Source organism: Oncorhynchus kisutch, linkage group LG16 (genome assembly GCF_002021735.2).
Source record: "Oncorhynchus kisutch isolate 150728-3 linkage group LG16, Okis_V2, whole genome shotgun sequence".
NCBI lineage: Eukaryota > Metazoa > Chordata > Actinopteri > Salmoniformes > Salmonidae > Oncorhynchus > Oncorhynchus kisutch.
Genome location: NC_034189.2, coordinates 43774796 through 43792336, shown reverse-complemented (window position 1 = coordinate 43792336; position 17541 = coordinate 43774796). Strand labels below are relative to the sequence as shown.

At 43.6% G+C, this 17541-nt stretch overlaps 1 protein-coding gene across 1 annotated transcript in view; it reads left to right on the top strand.

The window, feature by feature from the left end:
* Positions 1 to 1539: 1539 nt before the first annotated feature.
* LOC109906720 (E3 ubiquitin-protein ligase Midline-1-like) overlaps positions 1540 to 17541 on the top strand; it is a 44368-nt gene continuing 28366 nt past the window's right edge. Inside the window, exons 1-2 of the mRNA XM_020504579.2 lie at positions 1540 to 1876; positions 11145 to 11916. Of these exons, the coding sequence (XP_020360168.1) occupies positions 11203 to 11916 (714 nt within the window). The 5' untranslated portion in view covers positions 1540 to 1876; positions 11145 to 11202. The remainder of the gene's footprint in view (positions 1877 to 11144; positions 11917 to 17541) is intronic.

The following is a 17541-nucleotide window of genomic DNA, read 5'->3' as shown; positions in this document are numbered from 1 at the left end:
TGATGATATTACTTCCACGTACTAATTCGATGGCGGTCCAGAATAAAAGCACAGTATCAATCAAATAAATAACACATCAAATCTTTTACATTGGAGGACGCAAGGCTCAACCTTGTTATAAATGACCTTCTTGACTCATATAAGAGTCTCTTGAACACTGAGGAGGCTGAAGAACGCTGAGCTCCGCCTGTGTGCTGAGTGGCGTGCATTGTGTTATTACAGCCCGAGCCGGGGGCTTTCCAGCCAGGCTCTGTGACTGGAGGTCTATTGTGGGCTTAATTAAAGAAAGAGTCTGTGCTGTGGGTATTCATGTGCTTTCTGAAGAGGCCTCTCCACCTAACAGCACATCCCAAAGCAGCAGCAGCTCTCAAAAGGTTGCAAAGAGAACTGGGTTTTTGTTTGATTTTCTTTTTACTCTAAGGGAAACGGAGGATATCATCTTACTCTGGAGATGAGCACTTATTTACTGAGGCTATTCTGGCGTAGTGTTTTTCCCAAAGCTAGAGAAACCTCTCTCCTGCTCAAACCTGCTACATAGTCTTCGTCTTAAAATGTACAATATTCTTTTTTTTGCATTTCTGCAGACTATACGTCATGTTTCATCAACTGTGCTTAGCTGATATAAAAGCGTATTTTGGGATGATACAATAACTTTGCCTTTTCAGTTAAAAACTCAACTCTTGTCTAAAATGAACCTTAGATGGAAATGGATTTACTTGTCTTTCTCAAAAGTACATTTTTTAAACTGTGCCTTACTCATCCGGTTCCAACTCTAAAAATAAGAGCCAGAATCACTGCCACGGTCAGGGTGCTTAACTAGCCAAGCGCCCTGAGTCATTGATTTTAGCCCAGGGCTTGTCTTAAACTTCAACTCTTTCTGATGAATACAAGTGTATTACATTCTTCTTCCAAACACGTTTGCTTTGAAATGCACAGATTCTAGAAGGGTGGTGGCAGATTTGAACTTTTCAAGTGACTATGGGGAATGTGACTCAAGATAAGGTCAGTGAGTCACTCAATAAAATGCAGAAGTTGAGGGAGAACGAACGCCCTACTTGTCTCCAGAAGTAAATGACTGCGGCCAGAATCTTTAATCTAACCTTCTTTCGTTTGGGGAGAGAAAACAGCATGCTACAATTAACTTTTGCAAGTGTGTGTGTGTATATGTGTGTATGTATGTGTGTGTGTGTGTTTGAGAGAGAGAGAGAGAGAGAGATAGAAAGAGAAAGAAAGAGAAAGAGAGAGCGCGAGAGTGAGATACCAAGAGAGATACCAAGAGAGAGACGAAGCGAGACAGAGAGCTTTGACAAGATTGCAACAAGCGTAAATTATAAATGGGACAATACCAGGAGGGAGAGAAGATTATAAACCAGGATTGGTGATTGACACATTTCAATTTCAGCTGCCATAATCCCACAACAGGCATACTGTACTGTACCAACTGACTGCACAGCGTGGGCTGTCCCTGCTCTAGCTACAGTACCTCTCGATTGGCTCATCTAAAGCAGAGCCGCCCACTAAGCTATTTGAATACAGAGTGGAGGGGAGGGGGAAGGGGAGGTGAAGCGGTGAGCTAGATTCCCTCCTCCTGCCTGCGTGCTCTCACTTGGGCTTGGGAGAGGAGCGGCTTTAGGGTGCGAGGAAATATGCCATGAGAGGCGATGTGACAGCCAGAGACAGACGCACACTGACACAAAGTTCCCCCAGTCGGACTGGAGTATTGCTGGGCTACTACTGCTGCAGCTGATCTGTTGTAACGGAGAATGAAGGGCCTCTACTGACCTGACGGTTCAGCAGCTCAGTTCAGCTCTCTCATTTCTTCTTCCTCTCTTATTTCACTCTGCTTATGGACAATGGGATTTTAACCATGTGGCAGGTAAGGAGGACTGTGATTGATTTTGTGGAAATGTTGTTGTGTGGTCCCTGAGGCTGTGGGGTCTCTGGTTACTTAAAGCAGGGCTCATCAGGAGTCCTCTCCGAAGCTCGTGACATCTAGTGATGATGGTATCACAGAGAGAGACGAGTTCTAATCATCAATAACTGGGATTACAGTTACAGACCTAATGATCGTATGACCATGAGGTTAAATAGGCAACATTTCCAGATGGGACTACCACCATATACTTGTGAGAGGTAGTTACTTTAGTGAATATTCTACTGTATCAATATCACCTATCGATCATTTGTAGAATTGTAGAGTGTGATACACTTTACTTCAGAAACAGTGTTATTGTGTTTATGAGACTAGAACAGGTTTTCTGTCTGGGGTTATAGCATAAGTAGTTGTTATAGCGCCTTGCATATTCAGATGAAGGGGACTGTGATATGTTAAATGTTTTTGAAAGCTGGAATACAGTGGGACTCCTAAGGGTGCTTGACGTGATTGTATCAGCGCAGGGAGTGATGCCTCTGTTCGCTTCCACAATCGTTTTCATGCGACCTAATTGTGGGACGCAGACGAGCTTTTGTCCTCTTGGCAGAGTGGGTGAGAGATATCGATGGGGTGTTCACAAAGTTAGTGTGGTGTGAGAAACCTGAACTGTTAGGATTAGGCTTAGGGTTAGGCTTTATTGAAGAGAATTTGACACACTGACTATGGGGGGAAGGGGGGGGCATGGGTGGGGTGGCAATTGGAAGGATGGCGTGTGTGTGTGTGTGTGTGTGTGTACCTGCTTGTGTGTGTATACACATGTGCACTTGTGTTTGTTTATGCTATGTTATTTCTGAGTTCCTCCAAATCCACTCAGCATACTGCCGTCAACATGGTGTGATACTAATCACACAGAGTAGGAGGGAAGCAGAGGTCACATCTGCCCATTCAGCGACATATCCTCTCCAGCCAGGCACGCGTTTACAACGCTCTGCTGAGGACTCCTGTCCCTAAGCACAGTACTGTGGGTCAAAGGCACAGAGATGCCCCTCTAACCTTCTCTGCCCTGGTTCCAGATCTATTTGTTCATGTTTGGCATGACAATGAACATATGGGGTGACAGACAGCACAAACATATCTTGGATCAGGCTTTGCATTTTGATAATGATGGGAGAGCTGTGATTTCATGATATGGTTGATGCTTTGTTAACCTGTTATAAAGCGGTCCACAGTCGACTTGGTCAGTGGAGACGAGTGCTTGAGGACCATAGTCTGATAAGCTCTCGTGGGGCCACTTTGACCTGCCTCAGGACATGACAGACTGTGGGAATGAGTCACTGTGACTTGCTCTGTGTTTGTCACTGGGCATAAATATAGCAACAACAGCATTGTCTGTTTGTCTCTGCTTTCCTGTGTCTTTGATGCACTTCTGGTCATGTTGTGTGTCTTGTTGATATCAGGTAATTAGATGGGTGGTGACTTAGCTGTTATCTTTGCGTTTGTAGTTTTCAGTTTAGTACAGTTGTGCTGTTTGCTAATTGCAATCTGGGTATCTACCGGCAGGAAATGAGCCACACACAGTTTTTTTTTCTCTTCTGCGCCATTGGTTATGTGTTCTTTGATTATTTGGTCCAATAGATGCATGAACAATATTTCCATGGTAACTTCTGCACTGAGCATTTGACAATGAGAGACTTGTTTGGGATGTTGGCTCTGCCTCTTCGATCAAGGAAGTCGTGTGGACCGGAATGCAGTATTTCAGTTTCCAGCGATCAGACATAGTCATTCGGCAAAGGAGAGCAAGAACAATTGAAATAGGAAAAGTGTGACGGTTGCCATTTTGAGGGGAAATTATGGAATGTGGGATGATGAGAGCCGTCTCTCTCAAGATCCAGCGAAGCAGATTCTCAAATGTATAACGATGTGTCTTTCTGCACGTCTGCATTGTTGCCACCAGAGAGCGTTCTTTCTTGAAACGTCTTACAAAGTCACTTTGATGGTCATTTTCGTGTGTAAATTGAAGACTTAAACAGAGTTCTCACATTCATATCACAAGAATGGACAAACAACAGTATTAAAACAGGCAAGATAATAGACAGGCTTGTGTATGGTACATTGCACAGAAAACCCCGAAGAAGAAGGCACTACGTGCTAAAACGTTGGTTGCTACACCCATCACATATTTGGGAGCATAATTAGTGTGCAACTTTCTTTCTTTTTATAGTTTACTCTCCGTTACTCATCACTTCTACAAAACATTTTCTGCGTGTGTGTCAGCTTATGTCTTTTACTACAGAAAAGGTGTAGTATTTGAAGTGTGAAACATAAACAGATGTCACTTACACATAGGCTGCTTAAACACCTCCCATAGTGGGTTGATAGAGCTTCTAAGTTGATCCATGTGTAAGGTGTTATGTACGCTGTTATGACCTTATATGACTGTTTACCAGGTCAGTTCAAGCATGCCAAGGGTAACCTGGGGTCAGCCTCTTGGAGTGTGACTGATGGAGCAACCAATGACCCGTGGTCTTACTGACATGTCAGGACGAGGGCTCCCCAATCCTACGTGTCTGCAGTCTATAGCGATATCTTCTGCTGGTAGAAATGGGTATCAGTATGACTTGATGTCATGTGTGTCACACAGACACACACACAGACACACAAATAGGCGCACAACCACACAAACACACGGAAGGACACATGCACACACGCACACACACGAACACGCACATGCACACACACACACACACAGGTGTAGGCACACACTCACACAAAAGAGTGCACCCACACACACACACACCTTTATTACATTCCCACCTCTGACCTTTAAGACTGTTAAACTGAGTACCGTAAGCTTCCTAGCTCCATATAACATTCCACAGACGCCAGGTAAAGTTTTCCCACTCTCTCCACTCCGGCACTGGGCATTTGACTCTGCCAGAACTGGCTGATGAGTGGAGAGGCATATGTCACCCCTGACCCCTCTCTCCTCCCCTGTCACTGACTGACACTTAGCCATGTCTGTGGAAACAAAAACTGGACCTTGAAGAGTATCACAAAATCGCATCAACAGTCTCAGCTGTTCTGAAAGGCAGACACTGAAAACATGCACACACACTTGCATTGTTGCTTGCATAGATCTCTCTCGTCATATGTCTTGTAAGGGAGTGGAGCGAGGTAGAGGGGAACGACCCTATACAGTATGGTGCATTATAGATGAAGGAGTTATGTAATGTTCACATCGCACAGGTCATATAAGATGTCTCCACCGTAAACTGGACAGACTCCCACTTTCTACACAAACTCATAACCTCACATATGGGACTCAATTCAGGAAATTAGGCGTATGTCGCGGGTCACTACTTCACAGGAGAGCCATTTTTTATGCTGACTTGCTGTGCAAACATGCACTCACACGTAAGCATGCAGGCAACGCACACACACATATGCATGCTTGCACGCACACACACACACACACACACACACACACACACACACACACACACACACACACACACACACACACACACACACACACACACGCGTCATGGAAACTTTTCCATCTGGGCCTGTCAGCTTTATAAACACTATTATACATTAAACATATTCTTCCCCAATCTGTCCCCAACACAATTTTTTTTAAATAAATGTTTTTATTATTATTCCATGTCTGGGTCAGTCAGGAGGGGGGAGTGAGATGAGGATCATAGCCAGAGAGACCCCCCCAGAGTCAGATGTGCCAGTTCAAGGTTCCGGGTCCCCCTCTAATCGCCTGGCTCACACCCTAGCCTCAAATACAGCGTCCAATCCCATTAGTCGTGACTGACCCGATCCTCAACATGAAAGTCTCTGATTGGTCACAGACACAGTGGCAGGAGCGGATTATGGATAAACAGGCAGGATGGCTAGGGCCGAAACAAAGACAGGCAGGCCAAAAGTGAGGGGGGAGGGGGTCTACTATTGTAGAAAGGCTAAATGATAACACTAATGAGTCTGACGTACGGTCTGGGGCGGTCATTAGAGGTGATTAGGGGGGCACTGCATGCAACGGTCACGGGGAGAAGGGGAGCGAGACACTGGGTAACAATACACTCTATATTAGAACTGATGTCATAACAGTGGAGGGGCTATGGAACTGTAGCTGTGACAAATCTGTTTTTATGCCAAAACCAGGGGGTCCAATAGCCATTTAGTAGTGGATATTTTCACACTCTCAACAATGACATTGGAAATATGCCTACAGTACATATTGAAAATAAAAGGTGGCATGAAGACCATGCAACAAATGTTATTCTATGGTTCAAAGGGTGGTGTCAATTTCATACACAAAAGAACATCTATAACTTCAGGTACATTGTAAAGGGGGGGGGGGTGTCAGCTCCTGAAAGAAACTTTAGGGTCAGAAGTTAATCTCAGATGCTTTTTTTCTTCAAAAGTCCTAGGTAGCCAGAACAATTTTTTACAATTTTTGTCCCTGGTTTGGAAACTATAGATTATGTCCTGATATATGAACTAAGGACATGTGAGCTTTGATTATTATTATATTATAATAATTGTATAGGATTATAAAACTCTAGTTATTCATTTGTATTTTTTTGGTCCCTTTTTTTCAACCCCAAAATAATGCAACAATTTTTCCCCATTAACAATGGCAAAAGAAACCCTGCTATTTGAAGTATGTATCTCACATCTAATCCCCAAAAGTTGGGCGAGATGGGGACAAGACATGTTTGTATTTACACTAACCTATAAATGGTTCATTCTCTTGCCCCAAAACACATTGTGCATCTCCTCTCGTTTGTCACCCATCTCGGTTCATTTGGAAATGAAAGTGCATACGCATCCACACACTGATTACATTAGCTAGGTCAATGCCTTTGACCTACTTTGAGCGTTGCTTTCCGTGGGATGCCACAGTCGCTCATGTCAAGCCACCGGATGGACAATATTCCCCTCCATTTTGTTACAGCAGCTTTCTGCTGGTTAATTCATTTATTTGTTTATTCTATTTTAAGTTTCAGCTGTTCTGGGACAACAAGCGTGGGATTATAAAATGGCAACCATTGTATGGGATCTCCCTTTTTCGATCGTTCCATTATACCGAACTGAAAGGGAATCTCTCTCCACATATTATTGAATAAGGGGTGTTTTGTTTGGCTACCCCAGCTACACACATTCAGTAGGAGACACAAGCTTATTATGAGAGCATAAGGGCTATTTTTACACCCAATTTCAATATACTGTAGCTTGAAGGCGTTAACCAATCTTCAATCAAATACTTTCCCTTTTTTGTCTCAGAGCATCTGCTCTTTGCACCCTTATACTGCGTATTGTCTCGCTCTTTCATCTCTCATCCACTCTTCATGAAGTGACTGTTTTTAGAAACCGGAGAGAAAAATGATCTGTTTCAATTGTTACAGATCAAAGATAGTGAAAAAGCCACAACCTCTAGTAACTGAGTTGAATTAAAGATACAACCAGTACCTCCACACACAGACAAGATATCCAGAGAGACCGAATGGGATATGCACAGTGCTCTAAATCAGGGGTTGTTCAACTTTTTCAGCCTGGGACCCAAGCTCATGAAAACTTGCCACCTTTTGAGGGCCTTAACTGAGCAAAATATTTCAGTGCCCCCCCTCTTGAAAACAGAGATATTTTGGGGGGTTTTAAAGTTAATTTCCTGCAATATTACACATTATGCCATGGGGCAGAAAGAATATGTTGCCATTTCATAACAAATTGCATGCAATTCTTCAAATTTTGCCATGGGGAAGAGATGTGTATATATATATATATATTTTAAATGTTTGCAGTTTTACAGCTGATTTCATGCAATTCTACACATTATGCCATGTTAATATGATATTAGAGTGAGAGTGCAAAACAAAATCAAAGGGGGACCCCTGGAGGTCAGGGCCCCTGGGCACGTGCCCTGCGTCAGTATTCGGCCACGATAACTACACATTTAGATAGCTGGCTAGACTAACTTACCAATCAAAAAATTGTTAGCTGACAGAAGAAGAGAGAAACTGCTGATGCACAACCAAATTACAAAATTGCACCGTGTATTCTACTATTGTAAATCTTAATAGTTAGCTGACAAGGCGCATTGAGTGACCCCCCCCCCCATACTTTAAAAAAGGTTGCTCTAAATGTTACTTAGGACCATATAACTTACTCACAGTTAAGGCAAATTTAGCTGAAAGTGATAAAGTTGCCTTAGCGGTAAATCAACCGGTTAGGTTTCAACTCGGTATGAAGAAGTGTAGCCTCTTCTTCATTGGTCATATTTCAGTCTGGCTGTGGCCTAGCTGGCTGTCAGTGTGAGTCTCCATTCTTTGTACCTGTCCCAACCTGGCTGCAATTGCTAAACCAGCAGCATTTAACTTTCTCAACCAAAACCTGCCTGAGGCACCATTTTAGTTACAACAGAAAGTGTTAATGCCTTGAATGTTACTAAATGGAGAGTATTGTAATTCTACTTGTGACTCTATCAGGCATATCAGCACACTAACATAACTCCACGCAGTATTTTATTGATCTTAAAGGTTCAGACTCAGTTCAACTACTAACCCTTGTTAGGCCCTTTGGGAAGGTCATCACAGTCTATTTTTCACAGAGGTCAATAGGAAGAAGAGTCCAAGACTAGTGTCTAAACCCACTACATGTCATAGAATCTTACGCAAATATTGTTTTACATATCTGTACGTGTACCCCTCAGTGTACACAATGTGCTTTCCTCAGATCTGAAATTCACACCGTATTTTAATGACATGCGTTACATTGGTTATTCTTCTGACACCTATCCCTGAAGGGAGAGAGAAGACAATACCCTCTCCCTCACCCCCTCTCTGCCCCTCTCTTCTCTCCCTCCATCCCTCCCGCACCTCCACTGTGAGGTCCGACAGATTGCAGTGTCACTTTTTGTTTATGTGAAGTGGGTTCTGTCCACAGAGCTAACCGCTCTAGTGAACCGCTCTCTCTCTCGCTAACTTTCCTGGAATTACCCAGACAACTCTGTCCTTCCCTGTTGTGCCTCTGTGGCTCCTGTGAAACACTGGTCGGCAGCTACACTAGACGACTCCGTGTATTCAGTGTGTGCATGAGGAGGATAAGGGATAAGCAGACAGCAGAGCGATGCCTGCTGTGGACCGGTGTTCCACCCCGCTGTGTCTCCATGCTCAGGGATCTGTCCTCTGAGCTCCCTGCTGCCTGTGTTTCTGATTCGGGCTCTTCAGCTTCTGTGGCTCGTCCTCCTCCTCAGCAGAGATGTCTGCGATGCTGAGTGCACGGGAGAGAGAGCCATCGGGAGCGAGAGCCATCGGTGGTTACTGAGTGGGTAGGCTAAGAGGGGAGCAGCGTGCTAAGGAATGGAAAAGACCATGGCAAAGACTGACGGGGGCTCCACTTCATATCAAATCTAATTGTATTGGTCACATACACATGTTCAGCAGATGTTTTTGCGGGTGTAGAGAAGTGCTTGTGTTTCTAGTGCAGTAATATCTAACAAGTAATACCTAACAGTTTCACAACATATACACACAAATCGAACTAAAGGAATGGAATTAAGAATATATGAATATATAGACAAGCAATGTCAGAGTGGCATAGACTAAGATACAGTAGAGTAGAATAGAATACATATGAGATGAGTAATGTAAAATATGTATTCATTAGTAAAGTGACTAGTATTTGCATTTGTCAAAGTTCTTACTTGCTTTGGACTTTTACCAGGGGAATATATTCAGCGGTTTCGCGGTTTATCTGGTGTTAGTCGGTTGAGGGCAGACACTTTGACATGCCCGCCGCATACTTTAATGGCGTACACCGAAGTCAAGGGACCGATCTCGTCGCCCGAGTTCAGGGAAACGATTGGGTCACTGCAGTTGTCTCTGCGATAGCCAAGTCATTGTTACTACGGCGCGTGCTACCCTTGAGTTATTCAGTTCTGTATCAGCTCAATCATTCTAGGCAAGTTTGGTGTACGTGTTTAAAACGTACGACTTGTTACACATTGTATGATCCTTAACAATGAATGTGTTTGGTCACTACAGCTTCTGTCCGATGTCCGAAGGTTGAAGCATTCTGCAGTCGACATTCAGCGAACTCACTGTCCCCGATCAAAGGAATTCAGCGACGATTCCATACTAAACAAGAAGACTTGTGTCTGTCACAGTTCCAGAGGGGTAGGGGAGTGGCGTTGCTTAGCAGTCTAGTCCCACTTGGAACTAGGTCAGAGAGATGTAGAGTACCGTATTCGCTGGACACACAAGTGCAGGAAACAGTGACATCTGTTGAAAATACTGCACTCGGGGACATCCCTGGAAAAACGGCTTTATTAGAGGAAGGATTATTCTCTAGCGTTGAAGGGTTATTGACATTAAACTTTGAAGAAGGGTTCAAATTGAACCCTTCAATTACATCAGGTCAGCATTACCATGGTCAAGTAAAATCACATAATGGTTTTGGGTAGCTGTAAAATCATTACATTTCCTGGTAGACAGGTCCTGTTTCCTGTGCTCTGCTCAGCATCAGTTTATTGAAAATCATTTGCCCCTAGCTGTACTCGTCCAACCTGAAGTCTGAGGGTACATTTTCACTGCCGCAGGACTGAGAGAAGGACATGGCGTTGGGAGAGTATTGGCACCCGCCACCTCAGACAATGGCATGGGTGTTTAGTTGACCTGTCTCAACGGCATTGTGGGGGAGCACATTTCAGTTCTCTGTTCTGATGAGTGATTATCTGCATTCAGCATCAATTGGGGATTAGATAACCCACCTGGAGGCCTACAAAAAAGGATATACAAATGTATATTGCCAAATGTATTGAGTTGTGTAACCAGGTTTTCAGGTAGAAGTAAAAAACATCCCTCCTTAATTGGTTTTGACAAGGGTTCTGAATCACCGTCAGTCAGAGTGTTACAACTTGCCGTTACCGAGACAGACGTTTAACATAAATTGTACTCCTGTCCTCTGTTGAATAACGTTAGACAATTAAGACAAATAAATAAAGGAAACATAAAATAACAGAAGAGACTTTTGCTTTGTTATTTCTATGACCTCACCTTTTTTAGCATCACCCATATGCTGTGGATATTGTAAACACTACAAGCTCTGACAGGTCAACACTCCACGTTTTTGTTGAATTCATTTTCATTGAAGTACGGAATCGGATGACAATGGACATGATCAGTCAAGTTCAGATAATCATTCACGTGTATTTATGTGAACGGTTCATTTCACCCCAAACTCTTTCTGTCCACCTCTCCAGATAGCTGAGCAGTTACCCTGGATTTCGCTGACACCGCGCCTGAGTTCCGCTTGAGAGGATGGAAGCGCTGGAGTCAGAGCTGACTTGCCCAATCTGCCTCGAGCTCTTTGAGGACCCACTGCTCCTGCCCTGTGCCCACAGCCTGTGCTTCGGCTGCGCCCATCGCATCCTGGTATCCCACTGCGCCTCCAACGAGCCCGTCCAGTCCATCGGAGCATTCCAGTGCCCCACCTGCCGCTATGTCATCTCTCTCAGTCCGCAGCGTGGCCTAGAAGGACTGAAACGCAACGTCACCCTCCAGAACATCATCGACCGCGTCCAGAGGGCCGCCTCCTCCGGCCCCCTGGCCCTGCTGCCCCACAGCGGGCCCAACTCCCCTAGCGAGGACGCCGGGCGATTCGCCCTGGCCCTGATCCCCACCTCCACCGCCATGACCAGCCCCGGGACGCCGCCCAGCCACGTGCAGTGCCAGTTCTGCGAGCAGGACCCGCCGCAGGATGCCGTCAAGACGTGTGTGACGTGCGAAGTGTCATACTGTGACGAGTGCCTGCGTGCCACGCACCCCAACAAGAAGCCCTTCACGGGCCACCGTCTGATCGAGCCCATGTCGGACTGCCACCTGCGGGGGCTACAGTGCCTGGAGCACGAGGAGGAGAAAGTGAACATGTATTGCGTCACCGACGAACAGCTCATCTGCTCTCTGTGCAAACTGGTAGGAAGACACCGAGACCACCAGGTGGCGGCCTTGAGCGACCGCTACGAGAAACTCAAGGTAAGGGATGACTTTTTGATTTTATGCATGAACCTGGTCGCTATTCTTTGCTGGTGGACATGTTGTTTTGAGGAGGGCAGGAATCAGAACTGCTGTGGATAATCTGTGTGATCGGGTAAAGAATTAAAAGCGAGAGGTGAGGAGCTGCGGAAAGATATGTGTGATGTGAAAAGAGAGAGAAAGTGAGATGCCTTACTGTGCACTCGTAATCATAGGTATGACTTTGTAAGTGCAATGTTGTGGTGAAGAAATACAGCTACTATATTTTGTTTTAATTGCACTATAATGCTCACTAACTATGTAGCCTAGATTTCCAACAAAAAATGATGTTATCATCTTTTTGTTTCATCATTAGCGGAGCGTCCTAATCATACAATTAGTACAAGTACCACCAAAATGCCAAGAGGGTTTCTCTGCATCTCTCCTGTGCAGGCAGTGTGAAAATAGGGGCTCATTAATGATGGGGAAGATGGCTGCCTACAGAAGGTTGAGGTTAAACAGTGGTAATCGCTCTGTTTGGTGGGGGTTGGTTTAATTGAGTGTGACTGGTAGGTCGTGTTAGAGGCTGCTAGGAAGGGTTTGACTTGTGAGAAGGCCATGTGTGATCACTGATTTTCAGTTTGGCATCTTTTGCAATCAGGTCCATCTCTCGTGTGTATGTTAATTAAGGGGTCTAGAAAAGTGTTCTGATTACAGAAGTAACACATGAAGTCCAAATTGTAACTATTATCAGTGCTTATTTGTAAATCGGGAGGTTCTGAAACAAAAAGTGAGCACGAGAGGGGGGTGACCTGGGGGGCTCTGAGGTACCGGAATACATTATAATTTAAAAAAATATAATAAAGCATTGCATGCACATCATCGTATTTGCCTAGTAGAGCAGTAGAGTAGAAGCACTTGCAGAAGTTGCACAAATGGGGAAATTTTTTGTAGCCCCTGGTCCGGGAAGAATGTGTGCTTTTATAAAAGCATTTCATGCAATTCTACGTCATTTTAAGTGACTGGTGACTTCAGCAGAATATTTTTTAATACCGCACATAGACATTACAGACATTACAGACTACTTTGACATGGATAAACTGATAATCTGAGATGAATAAAAAACGACCTTGAATCCATCCAAAACCTAGGCAGTAGGTGTGTGGAGACACACAAAGGCTGCGTTTATACAGGCAGCCCAAATCTGATCTTTTTTTTTCACTAATTGGTCTTTGACCAATCAGATCAGCTCTGAAAAAGATCTGATGTGATTGGTCAAAAGACCAATTAGTGGAAAAAATATCACAGCCTTATTGTACAATATGAGGATGAAATTATAATCCTAAAAAAGCTTTCCAGTTTCACTGACTCACCCAATGAGCCACAGCTCACTCAGCGGTTATGGACAATGATCTGATGTCAACAGCCTATCTCTCTATTGTTTTACTTTGTAAACAATGCTGTTTACTCAACAACCCTATTTGGAAGTTGACAAAACAAAACAATCCTGCGATTGTATTTGAAATATTGTGAAAGGTCTGTTTTTGGCTGCATGCTATTCGCTGACAGATTTGCAGAGCTTTCCTGAGGCCAATCCTTGTAATTGGGCTACAGACAATCCACTCATATGCTATTTATTTTAAATAAGCTATTGATCTTCTGTGGCTAAATAATAGACGTATTCCTAGTGTAGTATTCTGAATGATTTCATTTATTTTTGAACAGACAGACAGACAGCAGTAATTCTATTTGTTGGCAAATGTATTTATTACAATTTCTCAGGGGTGCTGCAGCACCTCCAGCACCCGTTCCGTGGCTATGATTCTAAAAGGAAGTAAATGACGAAGTGCAACACTGGGGAGGCGATAGTTGCAGGCTCATGTCCGTCAGAGCAAGAGAGACGGGGAGAGATCATAGAAAATGAATATCATTCTAGTTCTGTGAGTGATTCAAGAGTACTTCTCTCTCTCTCTCTTCACAATTACCAGGCTACAATTATCTGCCCCCTAAAAAAAGGTCTCTTTTATTTGAATTTTTACATTGCGAACGGTGTAAATAATGTTTCATACCAGAATCGGTAGGATACCGCATACTGGCAAAACTGAAAGGTGCCGGATCCTATTCCGTCAGGATCTGGGCCAAATTAAGCACAGACTATTATGTTCAGTGTGTATTGCAAAGAAATGGTCGTGCCATGAGAGGTAGGCTACCGGATCCTTGCAAAACTGAGAGGTGCTGGATCCTATTCCGGCAAGATCCAGCTTAACTGAAGCACTGGCTTTTAGTTTTTCGGAGATATGAACCATTGACAGAGTTTTTCATTTATTCTACACTACAGTGTCTTTCTGCCTCACTCCTATATTATGTGTGCCTTACGACAGACAGATGCATTCATATTAAGGTCAGTGAATCTCCCAATTTGTACACTGAATACTGTCATGGTGGTATACATGCATTTCTCACATATCTTCTGTGCTTAAAGGGCATTGCACATTGCACACATGAGCAAACCAGAGGACTCACAATCATGTAAGAATGCAAGTCCCAAAAAATGCGGCCCCTGCAAAACTAGAATGGGTACCTGGGTGCATGATTATAGACTTGCTCTGAGGCTTTGGGGTTCTTGGTTATAACATGGAGATAATTCATGATGCAGTGACAACGCAATACCACATACATGTAGGCATTGCAATTGTAAAATAAACACATTTCGACCTACTGTAGAGGAAGAACCTGCTGATGCATGTCGAGTAAAGTAAAATTTGTTTTCGGAGTAATATTCTCAGTGTTGAGAATCCTTTATATTTTCCCAATTTGACTCCAGTAACAATTAAGCAACGGAATGCAAACATGAGCTTTTCTTAAGTCCAGGTAGCCCCTCCTTGTAAGGGTAGACGTAGGTCACTACTACCGGAGCCCTTTGCACCACACCATAAAAAAATTCATACAATATTGATTTGATTTTTAAGCTTTGCTCATGAAAGAAAACATTAAGGATCATTAAACGTGTACTACTATTAGGCGGAGCTGCCTAACGATTGACGGGAAATTACTGTCCTTTGATTGCCATATTTTCAGTGGTGGCAGTGGGCCTCTGTGAAAGGGCTAGGTCATTGTGGCTACACCCTTTCCTTTTGGGAGATAAAATTACCATTTCACGGAAACGTACAGAGAGAGGAAATGGTTCAAAATATCATCAGAGATCCATGGATCTGGGTCATAGAGGAAGCTCTGATCTAACAATGCAGAATGATGATAAACCTGTAGTAGCTAAGCAAAGACCTTTTGACTGTCCTCTGTCTTCCTCCCCTCCCCAATGGCACAGCTCCTGGCTTGGCCACAACTCTTTTACTCAGCCCCAGTACAACTTGTTCCTCCACGCCCTGGAGTAATCGAGTCCTACTGTTACACTGTCATGACCCTTTGCCTACAGCCTTGCCTCTGATCTACGACTGGCCATGCAGATGACTTTGTGTCTCAAGGGTCTAGGCCAAGGGACTGACCACAGACAACACAAGCATTGACAAGTGTTATCATGTACAGTGTGTTATGCAGCATTATGGCTTGCATTTGGCACAACTGGCAGAGTAGTGTCAGGAGAAACGTTACGTTTATCATGAACATATAGTGATATAAATGATTTTGTGTACATTTGATGTCAACAAAACTTATGGCACAAACTCACATGGATCCTGCAACTTTCCCAGATGGTGTACACATGAAGGCCTGGAGTCCATTAAGTGACACTAAATAGCTCAAAATTGCTTGCCTTTCTCCGTAAACAAAATCACTGAGTTTATATCAGACAGAAACAGCTTGGGAAAATGAAACGGGAGAAACGGAGAACTGAGGGAGATGACGAGAAGGTTGACACACGTAAAGATGCGGAGAACGACATGGCACACAAACGAATACGGAGACAAGATACACAAGCAAGACAGACACATTAATAATAAAGAAGAATGTGAATTGGCTGAGAAGTTGATATACAGTCTAGGGCTGTTACCACATTCTGTATCCTCTGCTCAACAACCAACAATATCTTACGGTCTCACTTCAGTATCTGAGAAGTTGATATACAGTCTAGGGCTGTTACCACATTCTGTATCCTCTGCTCAACAACCAACAATATCTTACGGTCTCACTTCAGTATCTGAGAAGTTGATATACAGTCTAGGGCTGTTACCACATTCTGTATCCTCTGCTCAACAACCAACAATATCTTACGGTCTCACTTCAGTATCTGAGAAGTTGATATACAGTCTAGGGCTGTTACCACATTCTGTATCCTCTGCTCAACAACCAACAATATCTTACGGTCTCACTTCAGTATCTGAGAAGTTGATATACAGTCTAGGGCTGTTACCACATTCTGTATCCTCTGCTCAACAACCAACAATATCTTACGGTCTCACTTCAGTATCTGAGAAGTTGATATACAGTCTAGGGCTGTTACCACATTCTGTATCCTCTGCTCAACAACCAACAATATCTTACGGTCTCACTTCAGTATCTGAGAAGTTGATATACAGTCTAGGGCTGTTACCACATTCTGTATCCTCTGCTCAACAACCAACAATATCTTACGGTCTCACTTCAGTATCTGAGAAGTTGATATACAGTCTAGGGCTGTTACCACATTCTGTATCCTCTGCTCAACAACCAACAATATCTTACGGTCTCACTTCAGTATCTGAGAAGTTGATATACAGTCTAGGGCTGTTACCACATTCTGTATCCTCTGCTCAACAACCAACAATATCTTACGGTCTCACTTCAGTATCTGAGAAGTTGATATACAGTCTAGGGCTGTTACCACATTCTGTATCCTCTGCTCAACAACCAACAATATCTTACGGTCTCACTTCAGTATCTGAGAAGTTGATATACAGTCTAGGGCTGTTACCACATTCTGTATCCTCTGCTCAACAACCAACAATATCTTACGGTCTCACTTCAGTATCTGAGAAGTTGATATACAGTCTAGGGCTGTTACCACATTCTGTATCCTCTGCTCAACAACCAACAATATCTTACGGTCTCACTTCAGTATCTGAGAAGTTGATATACAGTCTAGGGCTGTTACCACATTCTGTATCCTCTGCTCAACAACCAACAATATCTTACGGTCTCACTTCAGTATCTGAGAAGTTGATATACAGTCTAGGGCTGTTACCACATTCTGTATCCTCTGCTCAACAACCAACAATATCTTACGGTCTCACTTCAGTATCTGAGAAGTTGATATACAGTCTAGGGCTGTTACCACATTCTGTATCCTCTGCTCAACAACCAACAATATCTTACGGTCTCACTTCAGTATCTGAGAAGTTGATATACAGTCTAGGGCTGTTACCACATTCTGTATCCTCTGCTCAACAACCAACAATATCTTACGGTCTCACTTCAGTATCTGAGAAGTTGATATACAGTCTAGGGCTGTTACCACATTCTGTATCCTCTGCTCAACAACCAACAATATCTTACGGTCTCACTTCAGTATCTGAGAAGTTGATATACAGTCTAGGGCTGTTACCACATTCTGTATCCTCTGCTCAACAACCAACAATATCTTACGGTCTCACTTCAGTATCTGAGAAGTTGATATACAGTCTAGGGCTGTTACCACATTCTGTATCCTCTGCT